The sequence below is a fragment of the Rhizophagus irregularis genome, chromosome 27 (assembly GCF_026210795.1).
Source record: "Rhizophagus irregularis chromosome 27, complete sequence".
Lineage (NCBI taxonomy): Eukaryota > Fungi > Glomeromycota > Glomeromycetes > Glomerales > Glomeraceae > Rhizophagus > Rhizophagus irregularis.
In genome coordinates, this window is record NC_089455.1 from 1740811 (window position 1) to 1759234 (window position 18424).

General features: G+C 23.6%; 2 protein-coding genes across 2 annotated transcripts; one reads left to right on the forward strand and one right to left on the reverse strand.

Annotated features, from left to right (window-relative positions):
- Positions 1-2816: 2816 nt before the first annotated feature.
- Positions 2817-3533, reverse strand: OCT59_018258 (uncharacterized protein; the record flags this gene model as incomplete). Its single annotated transcript, XM_066148649.1, has 2 exons — positions 2817-3299; positions 3447-3533. 2 exons carry the CDS (start codon positions 3531-3533, stop codon positions 2817-2819), a joined length of 570 nt encoding a protein of 189 aa, XP_066004558.1.
- A 6369-nt stretch (positions 3534-9902) lies between these two features.
- Positions 9903-11192, forward strand: OCT59_018259 (uncharacterized protein; the record flags this gene model as incomplete). The annotated part of the gene is made up of 2 exons (XM_066148650.1): positions 9903-10492; positions 10844-11192. The coding sequence occupies 2 exons, from the start codon at positions 9903-9905 to the stop codon at positions 11190-11192; spliced, it is 939 nt and encodes a 312-aa protein (XP_066004559.1).
- Positions 11193-18424: the final 7232 nt, after the last annotated feature.

Below are 18424 nucleotides of genomic sequence, written 5' to 3' on the forward strand. Positions count from 1 at the left end.
AAAAAGCAAATTCTAAAGCTTTGATTGAAAGAATATCATCACTGATAATAAGACCAGCCTAAGGAAATGCATTTTCCACCCAAAGAAGCTAAAAGCCTCTTCAATAACAATAAAAGTGAGCTTTTCTTCTCGTCTCAAAGGCTAGCTTGATACGAATAAAGATTCACAGCAAGCCAACGGTCTTTTGTCTTTAGAATATCACAAATCATCCCTTCGCTAAGCGTCATCTCTTTGGCTAGGTCTTTGTTTTTTAAGAAAGATGAAGATTTTTTTTAAAGAAACTTCGACTTTCATGCAGCAGGTAAGGATCTATAAAAAAAGAAAATTCGGAATTTGTCGCGAAAAGTATGGAAAATGTCCGGAAATTTTCTGTGCGTCGGAAAACATTTGGAAATGGTCATGTTTTGGAACATTTTCCGGACGCTGATTCTGGATTCAAATTCTGACAAATTCTGGACAAATTCTGGAGTGCGCAAAATGTCTGGAATTTGTGCGTCCGGAAAGTGTTCCAAAACGTAACCGTTTCCAAATGTTTTCCAGACGCACGGAAAATTTCCAGACATTTTCCATACTTTTCAGGACAAATTCCGAATTTTCTTTTTTTATAGGGAGAGACTTACGTTTTTTAGGGGCAGAAGTTTCCTTAGAAAGTTGTTTCTTGAACAGGTTAATAGGCTTAGCTTTCGGCATTTCAAAAAAAAAGAATAGAAAATATGAAAACTAACACGAAATACGACGCGAACATCCCTTAAAAAAATACATTTTGCGACAAATCTTCGTTATAATTAAAAAAAATTTCGGTATAAAAAAAATTCATTATAATGCGATTCATTTTATATATATAATTTATGCAGTTTTATTTCGTTATACGTTATACAGCATTTTAATAGTAAAATTCAGTTTAGCGAAATTTTATTCATATGATAAAATCTGTACCATAATGAAAATTCGTTGTATTAAATAATTCGTTAAATCGAAATTCGTTGTAACGTGAGCCGACTGTAATTAATTTCGTAATATATAATTAATTATATAATTATATAATTAATTACAATTTTATAATTTCAGATTTCAGATTTATCAATTGAATTTTAGAAATAACTATAATTATTATTTATTATTTTTACATTAATAGTAGCACTAATTGATTTTATTTTTATTAATAGGATAAAATTAGATTGACTGTAATATTAATATTAAATGCATCTGAAAACCACAAGTTAAAACTACTAGTAATCAGATTCTTGAAATTGCAGGCTTTTTACAGTATTTAAACTTCCTAACTTTTATATAATTTATCAAATAGGAAAGATAGCACTGGTAAAAAAATGATTTATCCTACACATATCTTACACATATTGGATACTCAAAATGTAGAAAATCATACACAAATAATACACATATCATACACATATCGGGTACTAATATATATATCATACATATATCAGGTACCTGATAGGTATATATATATATAAATATATGTGTATGATATGTGTATTATTTGTGTATGATTTTCTACATTTTGAGTACCCGATATATGTAAGATATGTGTAGGATATGTGTAGGATAGACCATTTTTTTACCAGTGTAGTGAAGAAAAAAAAAAAATATTATTAAACTTATTAATTTGAATTGTATTTTTTCTAATAATCATAACATCAAAATTTTAGTTTATAAATGCCAGAATATATATAGTATATTTATTTAAAAATTTATATTTATAAATTTATATTTATAATTATTAAAATAAGTTAAATACAAATAATTATATTTAGCATCTGATTAAATGATTGAAAAGAATTGTTAGAAGACCTTCTACCTACTATTAAAATAGATTACTCTATAGTCTAAGATAAGATTTACATATAAACTTTTTAAAGATTTTACTATAAAAAAAAATTTTATATTATATTATTACGATTTTTTTCCTTTTTAGTTAATTAATTAATAGAATTTAAGTAAATCCTAAGGTAAAATTTTATATGAAAGTAAAATTTTACCAGTAACTAAGGATCCTGAATAATATATACTGATACAACTCACATTTGAAGTACTAACAGTCATACTTTATTAATTATTATGCACACTCAAAACATATATAAGAGATAACAAATATAAGAAAAAACAAAAATGAAATAGTTGCACGAAAAAGTACATATAGAGAAAAAACTAATCTATAAAAACCAAATTCGTATACCCTAACTTTAAACCACAAATAGCAAAATTTCAGGTCAACTACCCAGGTCTAAACAATCTCAACTCACAATAACGAAGGCTAACATACAAGTTCAGACGAGAACTGTTCAACTACTCCGATGACCCCAGCAGATAATAAAATCCTAGAAAAATCAGGATCACAAATTTGTAGCGAGGAAGAAAGCATATCGGCTGAGGAAGAGTAACGCATATTAGCTATAAGAAGAAATTTATTAGAAAGCGACACTATATAAATACAATGCAGAAAATCCAATATTCTGCGAGTAAATACAAAAAGTCCAACATATATTTTAAATAAATACGCAAAGCGAGTTATTTGATCATAAATAGAAGGATGAAGATGATACAGTCTATCATAAAATTTAAAATCTGCAGATGAAAAAGAAGGAGAAACTAAGACCGCTCCAAAACCCAAAAATCGTATAGAAATTTTCCAAAATGACTGATGTCTATAAATGACTCTTAAGTTAAGGAGGAGGCAGAGGCAACGGAGCAGGAAGTTGTTTTGAAGAAATCTCAGTCAAATCTAAAGCAAAAGAAGGAGGCCATATATAAAGTGGAATAAAGGAAAAATAAACTGAACGGAAAAATAACTCTATCTATTCAGTTTTATAATATGTTAAAGTTTCATTATCAAAAGGCAGGAAAAAAGATTCATCATTAGAATCTGAAAGTTCATCATCTGAATTGGATAAAAATATCAAACTCGTATTGTCGTAAAAAACTAAAACAGGAGAAGAAGGATAAGAAAAAGTTGATGGAACCAGAGGAAGACTACATTCAGTATACATTGTACTTAAAAATTCATCTATTAATAGGTCATCTTCAATTAGATCATCTTCATCAACATTAGGATCGAGGTATTTATTCCAATTAATTGCCGGAGAAATAATATTATCAAAAGAAATATCTGAAGAACTCATATTTCCAAGGAAACTATCCAAATAATCTACATCATGGAAACTTAGATCGGCAGGAACAGAACTCTCAAATGAGTCATCAATAAAAAGATCCGTAGATAGGCTGATTGGTGTAACAGGATCATCAGAGGTCGATTTTTCATAGAGAGTAAACTGAATATCCTTTTTTTCAGTATATACATCAGAAATAAAATTCCAAGTAGGTAACGATAAAGTATTCCAAAAAGAAGTATTAATAAAGGGCTCATAACGAGTTCTATGGAATAAAAGATATTTTCTGACATAAGAAAGGTTGCGAGAATATTAAACTTGAAGAGAAATAAGCCAGAGGATAAAGCAAGGGTTGTTCTCATCATCGTCAGAATCTTCTTCATGTAAACCTTTATCAAGACACATAACCACTCAATATTATCAAATAAAATAATATTAAACAAAAGTAAATAAAAGGGGAAAAATTGTCTCAGGTAATCGCCAAGAAATCCTGTAGAAACAAAGAAAAATATTTAAATTTATTTTAATTATTTAACCCCAGAAGGAGAACGGGAAAAGAGTTACAAAGATCCTCATAACTCACATTTGAGTTTGCGTAGAGTTTATATTAAAGTTTTCAAAAGTTGTGTATTACAGGGATATTTTTAAAATTTCGTTATCCTACATACCCCTGTTTTTAATATAACCGGTGATTCGATTTTAATAAAATTTATATCATTGGATTCGTCTCTATGAGAGGATTCTAATGATAGTAAAATCGAATTTCTAGCTTCAATATTGACAGAGTTATGTCATAAAATGTATTTTTACTTCAGTATTTAAAGTTTACTTGTGAGTTATATTAGTATTATTTGGGGTCCTAGTAACTAGTGTTCTGCATGAATCAATTTGTGACATGATGTGACTTTGATTACTTTTAAAGAGTAAAAATGTATTTTGCAAATAACTTTTGATTTAGCAATCTGATTTTAATGATTTTTTTTTTATTTTAATCAGAATAATAAGAGTTATCAATTAAAAAAAATCATCAAAATAGATCACTAGATTCTGAGATAATTATTTTTAGAAGTTAAATTGAGTTCAAATTGAGTCCAAATTAAATCAAATTTCAGAAGAAAAATTTGATTTGTAGCGAATATTATTAGTAACATATTTTAGTAGTAAATAGGGTTCTGTTATCAGAATAAATTATAATTTCAGATATATCTTTAATTACAACCTAAAATCATTCTCTTTCCTTTTTTTGTTAAAAATTCCAGTTAACTGGATATTATTAAATGAAAAAACTTCTTTAATTCTAAAGGTCTATAATTTATTCATTGAAATTAATAAATATAATAACCATTGTATATTTTTTCTAATTTTTTGTCTTTATAGTTATGTGATTCCGCTTCTTAAAATGTGAAAAAAAGTTAAGTTGAAAGGAAATATTGTATAAAGTTATTTTATAGACATTATTCTGAAATATTGATTTATATCTAATTATAACTAATATAATCTGTTTTGATAGATTACACAATTGTTTTTTCTTAATTAGTTAGCTGGCTAAACTTTGCTACCTAATACTGTATATTTATTCATATTTATTTTTTACTTATTACCAGAAGAAGTAGAAAAAATATCATAATAACTGTCTATATCTAAATTCCTAAAAGTCATTTTAGTAAAGGTAATAGTTTATCCTTTTTCTTTTGAAGTATAGAATGTAGCTTTAGCATTTAATTTTATAAAACTCTTAGCAGAGTTTTTTATTAAAGATTCTAGTTGTATGTCTTTTGATTGGTATTCAGTATTTTTAATAATTTTCATTTCCATTGACATCACTTGGTTTGATATTGACATATCATTAATAAATTCTACTGATATTAACTTATCTATCTGTTTTTGAAATACTGCTTTTATGATATTTTTTATAGATGCTTTATAATCTTTGATAAAAACAGAGATAATAAAAAATAGATAAATAAATCAAACCTTATTTTTGATACCAAGTTCCTTAAATTCAGCCTTATAGGTTTTAACAAAATTATTAATATATTTGTAGCTCTCTTTTAGCAAAATACTTTTGATATAAAAGTTAATAGCAGTTGGATAAATATTTTAAAGCTGTAAAAAAGTTGCATAATATACAGTATTTATAAAAAGTTTTTCTATTTGATAAAGTATTAATGACTTTATCTTCAGTAAAGTCTGTATCTTTTTTATTAAAGTCATTTTTAAAGTAATAAAGTTATAAAAATAAAATTATTTTTTTTATAAAAAAAATTGATATAATAATTATTGAAAAAGAGTTTATTATCTAATCTTTAATTCACCTTTAAGACATTTAATTTTTTTTTCAAGTTTTCTATTTTTCTTTTATATTTATTTATTATAAAAATTGCAGCTTTTCATATAATAAAGCTTTTTTTAATTCTTTAATTGTCTGAAAAGTTATGTTCTTACAAAATATAAAAATAAAATATTAGAAAATATATTGTTAAATAAAATTATTAAAAAAATTTTTTAAAGGTTTTACCAAATCTAAAACTTATTTTTAACTTTCTGTTCCTAAAAAAAAAGAGATAAAACATTAGTTAATATTTTATTAAATAAAAAAAATAAAAAAATAGAACTTGAAATTTATCTTCAAAATTTTATTATCTAAAAGCTGAAGAATCAAAACTTTACAAAAAAAATTACTAAAATGTTAAAAGCATTTTGTTATATAAAAAAAAAAAATAAAATAATTTAAAAACTTTTAGTTTTGCAAAACATTTTTTAACTTCATTTTTTTCTGATATATCTATTACTTTATAACATTTGCAATGACATTTATAACAGCTTTTTAGAGAGTCAAAAATCTACAAAAGAAAAAAAACTGAAATGTTAGTTAATATTTTGTTGAATAATAAAAAATTATAATAAAAAAATACAGAATTTTGAAGTTTATCTTTAAAATTTTGTTTGAAGACTAGAGTACTGTAAAGTTTTATTTAAATAAAATAATAGAATTTTGAAGTTTTACTTTTAAAATTTTGTCTAAAAGGTGTTTAAAAAAATGAAAGTCTACAAAAAAAAAAATGGAATGTTAGTAATGTTTTGTTTAAATAAAATAAAAAAATATTAATTTTGTAATAAAAAATTTATTACAAAATTTACCATATTGTAAATTCCATTCAGATAGGAATTGGAAAGCCAAAATTTAAAAAAAAATAAAAGAATGTTAGAAATATTTTTTTACAAAAATAAAAAAATTTTAAAGTTTTACAATAAAATATTGTGAAACTTACTATTTACTTGTTTTAGAAACGTTTGGAGTACTGAAATCTATAAAAAAATAATAAAGAACATTAATAAAATGTTTCTAATGAAAAAAAATAAAAAAAATTCATTTTGTATTTTCAGTTTACTTTGTATCCATTTCATCTTTAAATGGTTTAGAAAGCTATTTTTTAAAAAAAGTATTAAAAAACATTAATAAAATATTTTTAATAAAAAAAATAAAAAAATTCAAGTTTTGCATCTTTAATTTACCTTGCATCTATTTTATTTTTAAATGGTTTAAAAAGCTATTCTTAAAAAAATATTAAAGAATATTAGTAAAATGTTCTTAATAAAAAAAATAAAAAAATTTCAAATTTTGCAATATTTTGTTGCAAAACTTACTGTTCAGAAATTTTTGTTTCAAAAGTTTTTAAACTGAAATAAATTTACAAAAAATAATAAAAGAAACATTAATATAAAATTTTTTAAGGAAAATAAAAAATAATTTGGTTTGCAATAAGATATTGCAAAATTTACATTCTTCCATTTAGTGTCCCGCATATATAACTTAAAATGACTTGCATAGACTGACATAATATAAATAATATTGATTTGACCACATATTATAAACTAAATCATGCAAGTTTTTATTTACTTATTGATATTGCTTAAATATTTATAATAAAATTAATTAGTTTACGTAATTTTGATATTTTAGTTAAATAAAGTAGGTCTATAGTTAAAGTATTATAAAAATTAGTGTAGGATAAATTTTATCATATAAAAAATTGATTCAAAACTCAACTCAATTTGATTCGTGAAGAACACTACTTTTATTTTAGAAATCTTAAAGTACTAGAATCTATAAAATAAAAATAATAAAGAATATTAGAAATGTTTTTTTATAAAAATAAAATAAAAAATAAAGTTTTGCAATATTTTGTTGTAAAACTTACTATTTTAAAGTTTCAAACCTTTAAAGTACGAAAATCTATAAATAAAAATAAAAGAATGTTAGAAATATTTTTTGAAAAATAAAATAAAAAATTATAAAGATTTATAACATTGCAAAACTTACTATTTAGCCATTTTAAAACTCTTTAAAATAAACTTACAATAAAAAGCGAAATATTAATATAACGTTTTTTTTTTAAAAAAAATTAAGTTTCATAATATTTTATTGCAAAACTGCAAAACTTAACATTTCAAAATTTGCTATTTTGAAGTTCTTAAGTAAAACATAAAAAAAAAACATAATAATATTTTTTATAAAAAAATATTAAAAAAGTTTTGCATTATTACATGACATTGCAAAATTTATTATTTTTGAAATTTACTATTAGAACTGATGAAATAAAGAAATATTAGCATTTCTTATAAAATGGGTGGTAAAAAAAAGTAATAGTTAAAAAAAGCTTTTTAATGATAAAAATTTTTTAATGAATTTTTGTAAAGTTTATCAAATAAAAAAAGAAAATGTGAAAATTTTTGAAGATTTTTATCAGAACAATTGTGATATTGTAATTTTACAGAATATTTTAACTAGAGTTCCAAATGGATCAGATCAGGTCTGGTTAATTGATAAACCTGACCTGAAATTTTTTTTTAGATCAGATTAGATCAGGTTATATTAGATTATCTGTTTGACCTGACCTGAACTGAAACCTGAAAATTTTCAGAATTTATATTAAAATATCAAAAAAAAATGGTGCAAAACATTTTTTTTGAAATATTGCAATTCAGTTTTTTATATTAAAATCATATAAAAAGGTGAATCGCAATACTGCAACTAACTTTTTAAATATAAAATCAATATAAAAAAAGTGAATTCCAATATTGCAATTCACTTTTTATATATAAAGTGAATTCTGATATCACAATTCATTTTTATTAAATAAAATCAATATAAAAAAGTGAATCATAATATCGCAATTCACTTTTATTATATAAAATCAATATAAAAAGTGAATTATAATATCATAACCCATTTATTATATAAAATTATAGAATTAAAACATTTTTGATGAACTCTTTCCTGTACCGTTCACGTCCATTTTTCATACAAGAAATATTACGCTTTTTCTCGTTAAATTACTAGAAAAATAGCACTTCAGTATTAAGACAAAAGTGTTCCTTGGTTTAAACAACACACTTTTTATTATCACTCTTTTTAGTTCGAACCAGTTCACAAGGACTTAATAGTCCTTTAAAGACATAAAAGATTTGTTTTCTTGCAAAATTTTTTCAAAAGAAGGCGTAAATACGGTGCACCAATCAGATAAAAGATGCTGAATAAAGAAAGTTTTATCGGCTATACTTTTTTCCGTCCAGAAAAAGTGAAACGGTACACGGGGGCCGATACGATATACTTCACCTGAGCTCCCGCACGGTAAGGTCAACGGTGGACAGTCGGGAATTGACCCGAAATATTCAGATCAGGTTGTCAAATTCGTGACCCAGTATCAGGTCGGGTTACAGGTTTGACCCGACCCGATTGACCTGTCAACCCGAATACTTTAGCTCAAAAAAAATGTTTATACTCTGAAACGGCATTTTTTCATGTTACCTTATGAAAAAAACGCCGTTTCGGCATTGTTTTTTATAAACAAATACGCTGAAATGGCGTTTTTCATTTTATTTTATGGAAAAATACTGTTTCGGCATTTTTTCATTACTTTTATGAAAAAAATCGCCAAAATGGTGTTTTTCATATTATTTTATGGAAAAATGCCGTTTCGGCATTTTTTTCACTGCATGAAAAAAATCGCCAAACTGGCGTTTTTCATATTATTTTATGGAAAAATGCCGTTTGGCATTTTTTTTCACTCTTTTATGAAAAAAATCGCCAAAGCGAGTTTTTTCTTTTTTTATATTATTTTATGGGAAAATGCCGTTTTGGCATTTTTTCCCACTTCTTTTATGAAAAAAATCGCCAAAACGGCATTTTTTCATATTATTTAATGAAAAAATGCTGAAACGGCATTTTTTCCACTTCTTTTATGAAAAAAATTACCAAAGCGGCGTTTTTTCATATTATTTAATGGAAAAATGCTGAAACAGCACTTTTTTCCACTTTTTTTATGAAAAAAATCGCCAAAGCGGCGTTTTTTCACTTCTTTTATGAAAATATCGCCAAAGCGGCATTTTTTTATTTATCTATGGAAAAATGCCGTTTTGGCATTTTTTTTCACTTCTTTTATGAAAAAAATCGCCAAAATAGCGTTTTTTCATATTATTTTTCACTTCTTTTATGAAAAAAATCGCCAAAGTGGCGTTTTTTCATATTATTTAATGGAAAAATGCCGAAATGGCATTTTTTTCCACTTCTTTTATGAAAAAAATTGCCAAAACGGCATTTTTTTATATTATTTTATAGAAAAATGACCTGAATACTTTCAGGTCAGACTGGTCAGGTCGGGTCAGAGCAGGTTACCTGACCTGACCCGATCCGTGCGGAGCTCTAACTCCACCTGAAAAGGAAAGTTCTACATCCTTTTACATGTGGATTCGTTACAGAAAGAAAAAGATATGTTGACGATTGTTACCAACAATAGACATATAATAAAGAAATATGATAAGCCTTTTTCGATTAATTCAGATCGGCCTATGATGAATACTAAATACAGGATTTCAAAATACTTGACGAGTGTATTTTGTGGGTTACCTATTGACATAGAAACTAGAAACAAGTATTTTTTAAGAATACGTCAATTATTATTGGATAAACTTGTAGTTATTGAAAATAGATTGAAGAACCAAGAAAAGAACAGGCAAACTACAACTTATATTAAATTTAGTCATGGTAGACGTACATGGTATTTGGGGTTCTACATTCCATGCTCATTTTGTAGTAACGTCTGTGCTTACGTAATGCAAGCAAATAGAAAAGCTTTAGTCAAAATTGCTCGTCGCGCGATAGTAACTCCTACATCTCCGCCGCAAAATGTGTTTAAGAATTTTAGTAAAGTTAAACAAGTAATAAGTAAACGCGTTGGCGTGTCTTATACAAAAAAAGTTTCGATGGATGGTGAAGCACGTAAATATGCAGTTACGTATTCAAATTTGCAGATAAACAAGCAATTTAAGACGTTGAAAGAACAAGAGAAGTATAAAAAGAGGTTTAAAAACAACCTCAAGAGTAATAAAAATAAATGGCAAGTCACTAAGGTTGCTTGTCTAAACCTTTTCAAAATCCTACGATTAGTTTCGCCAAAATTTTACTATAGATTTATTATAGTTTCGGCAGAGTTTCAGCAGTTTCGACATTTATAATAAGTTTCGGCAGTTTCACCATTCTCTAAAGTTTCGCCAGTTTTTTAATATAACTTTAATATAGTTTCGGCAGAATTTCGCTTTTCGGCGAAACGCCATCTTGCCTAAACCCCTAGGTTTCGGCAAGCAACCTTACAGGTCACAAATAATGGAATTGGATCAAAGGTACTTATTTCCAAACATAAGTTGAAATGTAGACATGATATCCTTAAGAAACAATACATATCAGAAAAAAAAATGGAGTTTCTGGTAGATCAAGTTACAAGTGAAGTTGGATATAAAATGTTAATAGATGATATTTTTATTAATCATTCTTTTAACGAAGAACATTTTCTCGAATTAAGAAAGAAAAAAGACGCTTCTTTTGAACGAAAAGATAGTAAGTTAGCAGAACAGTCAAGTAGTGCTGGTCAAAGTGCTACGATAGACAATATTTTTACGGACCTTCAAGAAATGGAAATTAGTGGACAGGATAATGTCGCTCCTTGGCAAGAAATACTCAATAGACGAGAACCTATTACAAGGGCAGAATTTCATCGAGTTTGAATAGTATTAGAGATAAAAGTCTTTTAACGACATATTGTAATGAGGTTAGAAGAGGGAGGCGTGCACGTGGTGTTACTCATGACTACGTGGTTAATCAGTGTGCAATTAAAGCTCGTAAATTAGAGCAAGGTATGTTATATTAAGGGGACATAAATATATAATTAGTTATTCTTGTTTTGTTTTTCTATTTTCTTTTGTGGGATGGCTAATTATTACATCAGGAAATTTGTTTAGGCGTAATTTAGTGTAATATTTCGAAGGTGGTGTAAAATTTCGAAATATTACACTAAAAACGTAATATTACAAAAGTTTACGCTCTTAAATTTGAATAATTATAGTAATTTAAGAATATCTCGCTATCTACTGATCCAATTAAGACGATCTATAGCTCATTGGAATCAGCTCATCAAGACGAATCGAATGGTAGTAAAATCGTATCTTTACGTTTGATAGATGACTTTCTATTAATTTAAAACTTTACTGCATACTATAAAGCGTTCTATCAACTGTAGAAATGCGAATTTACTACCATTCGATCCGTCTTGATGAGCTGATTCCAATGAGCTATAGATCGTCTTGATTGGATCAGTAGATAGCGAGATATTCTTAAATTACTATAATTATTCAAATTTAAGAGCGTAAACTTTTGTAATATTACGTTTTTAGTGTAATATTTCGAAATTTTACACCACCTTCGAAATATTACACTAAATTACGCCTAAACAAATTTCCTGATGTAAGAAACAAATTATCAAAAGGGAAAACATGAATAATTATTTTAGGATTTTAGATCATTCCTTATCTGATAATATTTACATAAGGCTATTTGGTTAGAAAGAAAAATATATAGTCATTTTTGTCTATTAAATTTATTTTTAGTTTCACATCATTCCATATTTGATTATATTTACATATGGCAAATTTTATTTGAAAGAAAAATATATAGACTTCTTCAGTAGTTTTATCGAATTATTTAGAAAAATTGTTTTCGTTTATTTCATCATTCTGTATCCGATAGTATGTACATACAGCTTTTTTAATAAAGAAAGAATCATACATGCACGTTATTCATAACATGTAGTAAAGGAAGAAAAGCAGTGCGGTATTAGCGGTAAAGATAAAAAAGCTAAGTCACATAGTAAACGCACTGAAGTGGGTGTTAAAAATGTTGACTGTAATATGTTAGAAAGTAATTGGAATAAATGGAATGATTTGGCATTTCATCGTGGCGGTCACTGGGCAAATTTTTAGGTAGATCATGACAGTCACCTTTGAATTTGAGGTCGCATCATGGTTTTTAACAATGATGTGATCGTTTAGGTGACAGGTCGACTTGTTCTTTATGAAAAGTAGTCTTGTTTCATAATGCTTAATTCTTATATGTATTTGTTTATCTTATATTTTGTAAGTTTATATATGTAAGTAAGTGTGATTATAATAAGACATGATCGCATCTATAATAAAGTTTTAAAAAAAAAAAAAAAAATTATATAAAATTATAGTTTCGGTCAACAGGTCATTCAGGTTATATTGATGTTACAACCTGAACTGATGCTGAATTGCAATTACTAAATCTGACCTGAAAAATTCAGGTTAACCTGTCAGGTTACCTGAATTTGGTCAATCTATTCAGAACTCTAATTTTGACTGCAATGTTTCAAAGTATTTACAATTATGTATTATTATAGAATATTTTGATCATAATGCTTCAGAATATTTATGATCACGTATTATTACAGAATATTTTGACCATAATGCTTTAGAACATTTATGATTACATATATTTAAATTTTTAATAAAATCTGCAATTTTGAAATTTATTGCAGATATTTATATAAAAAATTGTTAAAAAAATGTAAAAATTTAAATCTGCAGTATTATGCAGATTTTTGCTAAAAATTGTAAAAAAAATGTGGCAATTTGCAAAAATTGCAGATTGCTACAATTCTGCACCCTAAAAAATTTACTAATAATAAAGTATAAATATATTATTAAAAATAAAAATAAAATAAAATTTTTTATATAAAATAATATAATATTAAAAAATTAATTTTAATAATTATTAATCTAGTTTTAAGAAAATTTATATTAATATTAAATAATTAACAGATTATTTATTGTTGTTTTTAATTTAATTGAATTTGTACTATTATATTAATCGATTATAATAAATTTACTAAAAACACCAAAAATATCTAATTATTTAATTTGATAATAATTCTGAAAATTACTAAAAAACTCAGATCTAAATTTATATAAACTTTATAATTAATTTCTGCTTCAAATATACAAAATTATATATAAATTTTAATTTTAAATTTTACTATATCTGGATTCAGTAATTGGATTTTAATAATCTTTAATTTATTAAATTCATCTTAATAAGATGAACATTTTGATATATAATTTATCTTTTTAGATATAATATTAATTGAAGTATCGCATTTTAAAATTTTAATTACATAGAATTTAAGTTGTTTTAATAATCTTTAGAAAGAACTCTGCCTATTATTAAGATAAATTATGTTTAACATATAACATACTACAATATTCTATATTATTTATAATTTCAATATTTATTGCAGCTGATTGGTCTCTTTTATAACCAACAAATCTAATACTTCTAACAATCCAATAATTTCTAACTTAATAACTTAATGCTCAATTTTAATAATATAATGATTCAAATAATCTAATAATTTAATAACTAATGATTCTATAAATAAATGCTAATTTTTAATTTAATGCTTTTAATAATCTAATATTCTAATAAATCTAACAACCTTAAGAAATAATGAAACAAATGAAATTAATTAAATTTTAATAACTTAACAAATCAAAATTTTAATAAATACTAATCTAATAATTAAGATTTGACAAGTTTTAGTATAATATTCATATTGTTTGTATCTTTTATATTTATAATCTTACTGATCAAATTCTAATGATTCAATAAACTAAAATTTCAATTAGTAAAATTTCAATCAAAATTATTGTATTAAGGTTTGACAAGTTTTAGTATAATATCTGTATTATTTACATCTTTTATATTTATAACCTTTACTGCTACCCTTCATATTTTCATTATTATTTATATCAATTCTTAATATATATTTTTCTTTAAAGATTTATTCAATAAATGATTGTAATCTTTTGGCAGATGCTCTTTATGCTTAGTAATATTAGGATTACTAATATCAAAAATGAAATTTGTTTGCTACTACTACTTTTCATTATATTTGCTTTGTATATTATAAAAAAATGTTTTAAATATATTAAACAACTTTCAGTACATATTAACTTTAATAGCTGAATTTATTATTTTTTTCAATAATTAAATAATTCTACATATATAATTTTGTTTGGTTTTTTTGTTGAACTGAAATTGTATAATACAAATTAAATGAAAAATAAATACTTGAATGTACTATTAGTAATAGGAAGATTTTCTTTTAAATTAATTGTAAAATATAATATAATAGCTGATATTTATTATAAAAGAGTTTCTTATTTAATATTGTGGGAACAAAGATCCATGAAATAATATAAAAGTAATACAGTATAATAAGTAGCTAAGAATAGGTTGCAATACAAAAAAAATAGTGGCATATTAAACCTTTATTTATTGATAAAAGACATATATACAAATATGTACTATCATTTAATAGTACTATATAATGATATTACTGTTGTTCAAATATGCTATATTTCTAATACCATTTCTTGAGTTACATTGTGACACGCCGCCCATAGGATATTAAAATAAAATATCGTATGTTGCCACTGACGTGTTGAGTTCGTATAATATTTATGCTTGGTTTTAAAATAAAAATTAGTTACAAAAATTACAAAACATTATTTCTTACCGAAATTTTAAATTACGATAGTTTCTCTATATTTTCGATAAACCATTAATTAAAATAAAATAATTAATGTGGCACTTTTTACTCATAAGAAAAAGGCTAAAAGAATTAAGTGTTTTGTTTATTATTAGACAAATAAAATTTTTATTTTCCAAAAATTTAACACTGTTTCCTATCGAAATCCATTCGTATTTATACATTTTTAAGAAAAATATTTCCAATATTTCTAATATTTCTAATAAAATTTGAAGATCTATTATCATATAACTATCTCATTACACTAAACTAAACTATAAATATAATTTTATTGCCTAATTATTTATCCATCGGCTAAATATTTATCCGTCATTTTACTGCGCCATGTGACTTGTCATGTGACTTTTGTATTTCCAAACTATTTCTTCTTGTGTAACCATATCATGTGACCTACTGCGCCACAGGATTTACTGCATCATTTATTTATTATATTTTCAGTTATTACAACATCATTAACCAATAATTTAAAAGAACTTGTTGAATAACTTGCTCTTATTTTTAAAGTTCAATATTATTAACATTCATCTAAAAAACCTGATATATTATTTTAATATTAAATAAATAAAAAAAAACTAAATAAATATTTATCAACTTATCACTAATAATTGTTACCAATCTATAATATGATTTAAATCATAATAATTATACAGATTAGTTCATTTGTATTCACTATTTTTCTAACATAATAGAAGTTAAATATTGACTAATATTATTGTCTGTCCAAAAAATCTATTATGTAACATTAGTAATCCAACAGTTGGTAAAGCATTACACAACATTAAAAATTTTTCAAATACTCTTTACATTTAACACCCTGTAAAAAATCTGATCCGTGTTTTATCTTTCCATGTTTTTTCCGTGAATGTATCATTTTTATGGAATTAATAGCCTTAAATCATGGAAATTTTCATCTCGCTAACACGGATATCCGTGAATGTATCATTTTCACGGAATTTTTACGGAAGACATGGAGAAATAATGGAAATATTCGGATAAAAATTTTTTATAGGGACATAATCATTTATATTAATCACTAAATCACATAATGAAGTAGATTTATCAATCCTATCATATAATTAATTCAATCCTTTGAGTATTCTATATATCAGCTATAAATTAATTGTATATCTATAAAATATCTAAGATTCTTTATTGATATAAAGAGTATCAAATATATATTTAGCTGATTTAGAATATTGATCAATTAATTACATCCATCAAAATTCAAATAATTCTTTATATATAGAATTTTAATAGGCATAAAATTTGTAATGAAATTCTTTAAAACAGACTTTTAATTTGCTTTTAAATTTTTTATGAAGATTCAAGTCATTATAGAAAATATATAATAAATAATTTGTATTGAAATGTATTTTTTTAATTACGCTAATTATAAAGAAATTTAAATTACAAAGATACTTGTTAAAACTATTTTTTCAAAATTTTAGTTTAATCAAAATTTAATTTAAAACTATTTTTTTTATAATAAACTTAATTGCCTAAACTGTTTTTATGCTTTTTAAAACTAATTATAATTTAGAAAAGTTTCAGATTTACTATTTTTTCATTAAAAATAAAGTTTTTGAGTTTCAGATTTTTGAATTTTATTATTAAATAAGTTTTGGATAGAATATTATTTAAAATTAATATTTATTTCTTTAAATATAATCATTAAAATTTATTAAAAGGTATCTAATATTTCATCTTTTATGATCACAGATGTTACAATTCTTATTTTAAAATAATTATTGATAACAATAATAATACAAAATATTATCTAAAACAAATTTGTATTTAATATTATATCCAAAATTACAATCATAAAAATTTTTATATAAAAATCATTAATACAGTGACATCTATATTTCTTAATAAAGATTCTAAGCACAGTTTAACAATCTATAATAAATTTAATTTTTTCTGATTTAATAGTATTTGTAGCATTTGAAATATATCTGAATTATTCAAATTATTGTTAAACCAAAATTGATATACTATATTATACAAATCCTTTTTAAAAATAATATGATCAGAATAGTCATGCATAAGTAACGGATAAATAGATTCAAAATCCATTTGTTTTTATATAATATATTTTTTATGTTAAATAATATTTCTGGAATTAATTTCCAGAATCATAAAGCTATTTCTTATATTTATGAAGTAAAAATATAATTATAATCATCAATAAATAAATTAATTTTAACAATATTATTTATTTTAAGACAAGTAAACATTAATTTTTTATAGATATTGTATATATTGTGAAATTGCATTTCATCTCTTAATTAGATTAGAAGATACTTGTAGATTATTACTACCTGATTTTATACATTTGTAAATAACATATCAGATTACTTCTCTATCTATTTGATTAAATTTAACCTTATAGTTAAATTCCTTTTTTAATAAAATTATTAATTCAAATATTAAATTTTTGTCAATTTAAAAAGTTAAGCCTGGTCTTTAACTTTAAATCTTCTATTTCTTTTGAATTAATATCAAGCAATTTAATTATTATCTAAAAAAATATTAAGTGTTAATATAATGCTGATGATTTTTAACACTAAACTTATTACTAAAATTTAAGTATAAAAATTGAACAAAAAACTAATAAACAAAAAAAATGCAGTATTAGTTTAAAAAAAAAGCAAAAAATAGTTAAAGTAAAAGCAAGAAATAGTATTTATTAATAACAAAATATTAACAGTTATATTATAATTTTCTTATTCTTTATTATCAATTATAAAATCTTCCAGTTGTTTTGATATACTATTAAGCTGATGTTTATTTCTAAATTTATTATTTAAGTTATACATTTATTAAATGAACAACTAAAAAAAAATGAATTAATTAATAAAGATAAAGAAATTAAACAGAAATATAAAAAAAGGGGGGTAACGTATTTGAGAAAACAATATATTACAATTCATATTTTTATCATCATGAATTTTTTGCTCTAATTCTTTTAAATAAACTATATTTTTTATTTGATTGCTAATAAGCTAATAATCATTTTGATTATTTTTAAATTCATTATTAAGGTTGTAAAATGGTAAAAGAAAAACCAACAAATAAAAAAAAATTAATTAATTAGTCAACAAAGGCAAAGAAATTAAATAAAAATACTAAAAAGAAATATTAAAGAAAAACAACATACTTGAAGAAAAAAAGTATTATAGTTCATATTTTTATCACCGTAAATTTTTTGTTTTTTATTGGTATATATTGAATATTAATAAGTTCAATATTTCTTACAATATATAGGTTATATAGTTTAAACTTTATAAAGATTTTTTTAGTATTTTATATAATAAACAAGAAACTTTGCAA